The sequence below is a fragment of the Chrysochloris asiatica genome, unplaced genomic scaffold (genome assembly GCF_000296735.1).
Source record: "Chrysochloris asiatica unplaced genomic scaffold, ChrAsi1.0 scaffold00246, whole genome shotgun sequence".
In the NCBI taxonomy this organism is placed as follows: domain Eukaryota; kingdom Metazoa; phylum Chordata; class Mammalia; order Afrosoricida; family Chrysochloridae; genus Chrysochloris; species Chrysochloris asiatica.
The window spans coordinates 982404-989704 of record NW_006408764.1 but is presented as its reverse complement, the minus strand read 5'-3'; the positions used below and the strand labels follow the sequence as shown (position 1 = coordinate 989704).

General features: G+C 36.1%; 2 protein-coding genes across 2 annotated transcripts in view; both read left to right on the top strand.

Moving 5' to 3' along the window:
- DOCK3 (dedicator of cytokinesis 3) overlaps positions 1-7301 on the top strand; it is a 716589-nt gene that overhangs the window by 121367 nt on the left and 587921 nt on the right. The gene's annotated exons all lie outside the window — the stretch shown is intronic.
- Positions 5564-5995, top strand: LOC102834768 (CDGSH iron-sulfur domain-containing protein 2-like). Its single transcript, XM_006873558.1, has one exon. The coding sequence runs from the start codon at positions 5573-5575 to the stop codon at positions 5993-5995; it is 423 nt and encodes a 140-aa protein (XP_006873620.1). The 5' UTR covers positions 5564-5572.

Below are 7301 nucleotides of genomic sequence, written 5' to 3'. Positions count from 1 at the left end.
AAGCTGGGGGAACTGAAGAAAAAATTCAAGCCTCGACTTTCGTTATTGAAAGATTCTCTGGACAAATTATTGAATGATGCAGAATGCATCAAGAAGAGATGGAAGGAAGCAAAGAGATAGACATTGTTAAAAAACAAACAAGCAAACAAAAACCCCCCAAGTTTTAGAACTGAAAAATAAAATAGAAGTAAAAGAAAAACTCACTAGAGTGTGCAACACCAAAAGTTTCCTGGCAGAAGAAAGAATCAGTTAACTTGTAGATAAGACATTAACAATCTAGTCTAAGAAAGAGGAAAAAAGTATAAAGAGAAATGATTAAAGGATTACACACCATTAACTGGACCAAGAAAATCACTATGAGAAACTCAGAAGGGGAAACAGAGAGAAAGGAGTAAAAAGAATACTTCAACAAATAGTGGCTGAGAAACCCCCAAATTTGATGAAAAAATATGAATCTGAACTTTCAAGAAATAGCAGTCTTCAAGTAGGATCACAGATGTACACTATTAAAAACTAGTTGTAAAAATCCAGGAATAATTGGTACATGTAATGTATGAAGTATAAATCTAGGAAAATTGGAAATTGTCAAAAATGAAATGGAATGGATAAACATCAATATCCTAGGCATTCATTGGTGAGCTGAAATGGACTGGTATTGGCTATTTTGAATCTGACAATCACATCATTTACTATGCCAGAAATGACAAATTAAAGAGGAATGGCGCATTCATGATCAAAAAGAACAGATCAAGGTCTGTAATGAAGTACAAGACTATCTGTGGTAATATAATATCCATGTGCCTACAGGGAAGACCAGTTAATACCACTTTTACTCAGATTTACACATGAACCACTAAAGCTAGTGATGATGAAATTGAAGAATTCTACCAACTTCTTCAGTCTGAAATTGATCAAACATGTAATCAAGATGTATGGATAATTACTGACAATTGGAATGCAAAGGTTGGAAACAATCAAAAAAGATCAGGGTTTCAAAATATGGCCCTGGTGATAAAAATGATGCTGGAGATCTCATGTTAGAATATTCAGTACCAATGACTTGTTCATTGGAAACACCTTTTCTAAACAACATAAAAGTCAACTATACACATAGACCTTACCAGATGGAATACACAGAAATCAAATTGACTACATCTGTGGAAAGAGACAGCAGAAAAGCTCAATTATTATCAGCCAAAACAAAGCCAGGGGCTTTGTGGAATAGACCATCACGTGCTCCTATGAAAGTTCTGGGTGAAGCTGAAGAAAATTAAAACAAGTCTGTGACCTTGAACATATCCCACCTGAATTTAGAGATCATCTGAAGACCAGATTTGATGCATTAGACACTAAAGACCAAAGACCAGAAGAGTTATGGGATGACATCAAGAACATCGTACAGGAAGAAAGCAAAAGGTCATTAAGAAGACAAGAAAGAAGGAAAAGACCAAAATGGATGCCCCAAGAGACTCTGAAACATTGCTGTCCAGGATAGAGATGCTAAAGCAAATGGAAGAAGTGAGGAGGTACAAGAGCTGAACAGAAATTTTCAAAGGTCAGCTTTAGAAGATAAATTCAAATATAATGAAATGTGCAAAGCCCTGGAGTTAGAAAACCAAAAGGGAAGAACACGCTCAGTATTTCTCAAGCTGAGGGAACTGAAGAAAAAAATTTCAAGACTTGATTTGTGGTATTGATAGATTTTATGGGGAAATTATTCAATAATGCAGAATAGTCGATGTTCACCTGTTTCAAGAGGTGGCATGTGATCAAGATCCAATGATCTTTAAGGAAGAAATCCAAGGTACATTGAAAGCATTGGCAAAGAACAAGTCACCAGCAATTGATGGAATACAAATTGAAATATTTCAACAAACTGATACGGCATTCATCCATGTATGCCAAGAGATTTAAGGCCAGCTACCTGGTCAGCTGACTAGAAAAGACCCATATTTGTGCCCATTCCAAAGCGAGGTGAACCAACAGAATGTGGAAACCATCAGACAATATCATTGATACCCCACTTGAGTAAAGTTGTATTAAAAGTAATCCACAATGGCTGCAACCATACTTTAACAGAGAACTTCCAGAAGTTCAAACCAGATTCAGAAGAGAATGTGGAACGAGAGATATCATTGCAGACGTCAGATGGATCTTAGCTGAAAGCAAAGAATACCAGAAAGATGTTTACCTGTGCTTTATCGATCATGCAGAAACCTTCAGTAGTGTGGATCATGACAAGCTATGGACAACATTGCAAAGTATGAGTATTCTAGAACACTTAAATGTGTGCATGAGGAACCTATACATAGACCAAGAGGCAGTTGTTTGAACAGAACAAGAGAACACAGAATAGTTTAAAATTGGGAAAGGCGTGCGACAGGGTTGTATCATTTCACCATATTTATTCAATCTGTATATTGCGCAAATAATCTGAGAGACTGGATTATATGAAGAAAAACATGGCATAAGGATTAAAGGGAGAGTCATCAACAACCTGTGATATGAAGATGATACAACTTTGCTTGCTGAAAGCAAAGAAGGCTTAAAATACTGACCGATGAAGATCAAAGACCACAGCCTTTGGTATGGGTTGCATCTCAATGTAAAGAAAACAAAAATCCTTACCACCAGCCCAATCAACAGTATCCATATAAATGGAGGAAAGATTGAAGTGGTCAAAGACGTCATTTTGCTTGGATCAACCATTAACTAACTCATGGAAGCAGCAGTCAAGAAATCAAACAACATATTATATTAGGCAAATCTTATCTTTAAAATGTTGATGAGCAAAGATGTCAGTCTGAGGACTAAGGTGTACCTGACCCAAGCCATGGTATTTTTTAATAATCTCATATGCATGCAAAAGTTGGACCGTTAATAAGGAAGACTGTAGAAGAATTGATGCATTGGATTCACAGTGTTGGAGGAGAAAATTAAAACTACCATGGACTGCCAAAATAACAAATACATCTTTGTTGGAAGAAGGATAGCCAAGAGTGTTCCTTGGAAGCCAGAATAGCCAAACTTCACCTCTCCGACTTTGGACCTATAATCAGGAGGAATCAGTCACTGGAGAAGGATATCATGTTTGGTAAAGTGGAGGGTCAGAGAAAAAGAGGAAGACCCCAATGAGATAGATTGCCACAGTGGCTGCAGCAATGTGCTTATGCTTAGGCCTAGCAACGAATGTTGAGTCTGGCCCAGGACTGGGCAGTGTTTCATTTTGTTTACTTATAGGGTCACTATGAGTCAGTAGTGACTCAGTGGCACCTAACTACTATTGCTACTACTATTGAAAACCAAAGAAAAGTGAGAATCATGAAAGAAGAAAGAGGAAAGAATCACCACATACAGCGAATCTCCATATAGGAGTGTCAATTTGTGCTAAAAAAAAAAAATTAGGGATAAGCAGAAGAGATTGGGATGATATATTTATAGTGTTGAAAGAAAAAATAAAAACAATGGTAACTATAAACCAAAGATTGTATTTTTCCACTGTAGCTATTTAATCTGTTTGCTAGAAAATAATCCAAGAAGCTGGATTGTATGAAGTAGAATGTGACATCAGAATTGAAGATAAACTCATCAACAACCTGCAGCATGCAGTTGATGCAACCTTGCTTGCTAGAAGTGAAGAGACTAAAAATACTTACTGATGAAGATAAAAGACTACAGCCTTTATTATGAATTGTACCTCAATGTAACTAGACCAATAAATAACATCACAGTAAGTGGGGGAAAAATTGAAGTTGTTAAAGACTTCATTTTGCTTGAATCCACCATCAACATTAATGGAAGCAACAGTCAAGAAATCAAATGACAGGTTAGGCAATCTGCTGCAAAAGATCTCTTTAAGGTGTTAAAAAACAGAGCTGTCACTTTGAGGACTAAGGCGTACCTGACCCAAGACATCGTAATTTCAGTTGCTTCATATGTATGTGAATGTTGAACAATGAATAATAAAGACAGTTCCATTTCATTTTTCCTGGATTCTACATTCCAGTTATTAATGTATGTTTGGGACTGTTTCTTCTCATTTTGAGTTGTGCCCTGTCAGCAAATGAAGGTCCTCAAAGCTTAACTCCATTCTCGTCTTTATGGTCAACTCTAGTTTGAGGATGTAGCTTTTCTTCAGTTGTATTTTGAGTGTATTCCATCCTGAAGGGCTTATCTTCAGGCATTATATTTGACAATCTATTCCACTGCTATTAATAAGATTTTCAGTAACTACTCATTCAAAAGTGGCCCATCTCTCTTTGTTCTTAGTCTGTTTTAGTGTGGAAGCTCCACTGAAATCTGTCTACTGTGTGTGACCCTGCTGCTATTTAAAATACCAGTGGTATAACTTCCAACATCACAGCAACACACAAGCCACAGCAGTATGTCAAACTGACAAATGAATGGTGATGAAGCTCCTAGATCCAAGGAAAGAGTGATGCAAGACTCATGGAAACTTCGAAGCAATGCTGAAAGAAGACAAGACAAGCACCATTTCCAGAGCTGGCATTATAAATTGCTTTTGGCACAGCCATCTACTTACGGATGGATTTTTGTTATAGCTGATCTCTTTAACTAAGACACCTACACTATATGGAATGGTAAACTGAATCTTCTGGTTTGCATTGAGTGACTACTAGATAGTAACAAAGCTGTATGAAGAAATAATTATCTCCAGCAAAGGTAATTTTATGAGCAAATGTAAAGGCTAGCTTTACTATATATTTGGTTTGTAACTATACTTTTTATATCCTATATGATATTAGAAAACAAAAAGGGAATAACATGCTCAGCATTTTTCAGGATAAAAGAACTGAAGAAAAAATTCAAGCCTTGATTGAAGTATTGAAGGATTCCATGGGCAAAATATTAAGTAATGCAGACAGCATCAAAAGAAGATGGAAGGATAGACTGCCTGATACCCTACTGTCAACCATAATTTTCAATCCCTTTTTGACCTCAGATCACAACAAGAAGTGCAAATACCACTTCAGTGCTCCCTTGCATGTGCTCAGGAAGATCATGTCATCCCCACTGTCCAAGGAGCTTTGTCAGAAGTATAACATCTGCTCCATGCCCATCTGCAAGGATGACAAGAATCCAAGTGGTTTGAGGACATTACAAAGGTCAGCAGATTGGCAAGGTAGTCCAGGTGTACAGAAAGAAGTATGTCATCTACATCGAGAGAGTCCAGTGCAAGAAGGCTTATGGTAGAACTGTCTATGTGGGTGTTGACCCAAGGAAAGTGGTTATCATCAGGTTCACATTTGACAAAGATCAGAAAAAATTTTTTTGGAATACAAAGCCAAATCTCGACAAGTTGGAAAAGAGAAAGGCAAAGGTAAGGAAGAACTCATTGAGAAAATGCAGGAATGAATATAACCCGTTGTGAAATCACAGTTTTATCCTAAGTTTCTAGCCTAGTGTGGGTTCCTTGGGAACTCTTTTAGATGACTTTGGTGAAGAATGGAGGGCTTTCCACTCTTTAACCCTAAGTTTCTAGCCTAGTGTGTGTTCCTTGGGAACTCTTTAAGATGTCTTTGGAGGAGAGTGGAGGGGCTCTGGAGAACAGATGCCACTGGCGAGGATGGTGCTGGAGAGCGTGGCCCGCATTGTGAAAGTGCAGCTCTCAGCATATCTTAAGCGTCTTCCAGTCCCAGAAAGCATTACTGGGTTTTCCAGGCTCACAATTTCAGAATGGTTTAGGCTGTTGCTGTTTCTCCGTGTACTTGCACTACTTGGCAACCTTGTAATTTGTCCATTCCTCCCAAAGAAAAAACAATGGAAGGACAGCTTGGTTAATCTTAAAATACAAAAAGAAAATCCCAAAGTGGTGAATGAAATAAATACTGAAGATTTATGTCTTGCTAAAGCAGCTTATTGTAGGTATTGGCATTCTAAGACATTTCCTGCTTGTGATGGTTCACATAATAAACACAATGAATTGACAGGAGACAATGTGGGTCCACTAATACTGAAGAAGAAAGAAGTATAATAGTAATGAATTAAAGTTGAATTCAATTGTGTGCTGTAAAATCCTGTAACAATATTTTTTCATTCTTTGTGTATAGAAAATCTTTTAAATGGTGGGCTTAATTATTACTACTGGTTGATAACTATTTCTGCTGATTTATTTTCTTGCTACACTACTGTTTATGTTTGGTACTTTTTATAACTTTTAGAACATTTGTATGGAAATTAAATTGCATAAGTCCCTCAGTATAATTTCTAAGAATTAATGTATCTTCCAGTAATAAAATCAATAGTTCTCAACACTTGATTGAGAAAATCTGAATTATTGGCAATGGGTCCAGTGTTGTTTGTTTGGATATCAGTATTTTCAACAGAATGTATACTTAAAATTTTTCCCCATTAAGTACATTTTTTCAGATCTTTTTTGTTTTGATCATTTGAAGTGGTAGTCTTTTAAGAATAAGAAAAATATTGACATCTATAATTACTTACCTTTATAGAGATTATTGTCAATATAAATATCCCAATTTCAGAAAAGAGGTAAACTGGATATAAAAAATTCCTAGGAACAGTTATTTATAAAAGTTTAGTTTACAAAAGGCTGTTTGTATCTGTTGTGTGTTTTTTTAATGTGTATTTTGAGGTATTTGACTCAGTAGTGGCATAGGGGTGAGTGACAGCACTTAGACTTGAGCTCAAGCTACTGCAATTTGAAGATCAATTAGAAATCAACAAAGTAAATCTGAATTCATATCAAAAGGATAATGGTTCCATGTTCAAATTATATTTATGTGAACATTTCTCTTTTAAAACCATGTAATCCACAAAAACATAAAATACAAAAAAATGTTTGCAAAATAAACTAGAGAAACTTTTTAAGTGTTTGTCATTTAAAAAAAAAAAGATGACTTTGGAACATTTCATTTCCATCTTGTTCTGTTATTTATATGTGACTCTGTAAATCTTCCTTTGCAATTTTGATGACCAATGTTATGAACAAGTATTTCTTAACTGCTAATGGTGTTTGCATTGTTTTTAAAGAAAACCCATCATGTTATTAAAATAATAAGAAGATGGAAGGAATACACAGAGTCACTGTACCAAAAAGAAATGGCAAATATTCATCCATTTCAAATGGTAGCATATGATCAAGAACCAGTGGTACTGAAGGAAGAAGTTCAGACTCCTCTGAAGGAATTGGGAAAAAACAAGGCTCCAGGAATTGACAGAATACAAATTGAAATCTTTCAATTAACTGATGTGGCACTGGAGGTACTCACTCATCTATGCCAAGAAATTTGCAAGACAGGTACCTGGCTGACAGATTG

What these genes read in the sequence shown, in the direction of transcription:
- LOC102834768 (XM_006873558.1), top strand. Translation starts at nt 5,573, where the DNA reads ATGCCACTGGCGAGGATGGTGCTGGAGAGCGTGGCCCGCATTGTGAAA.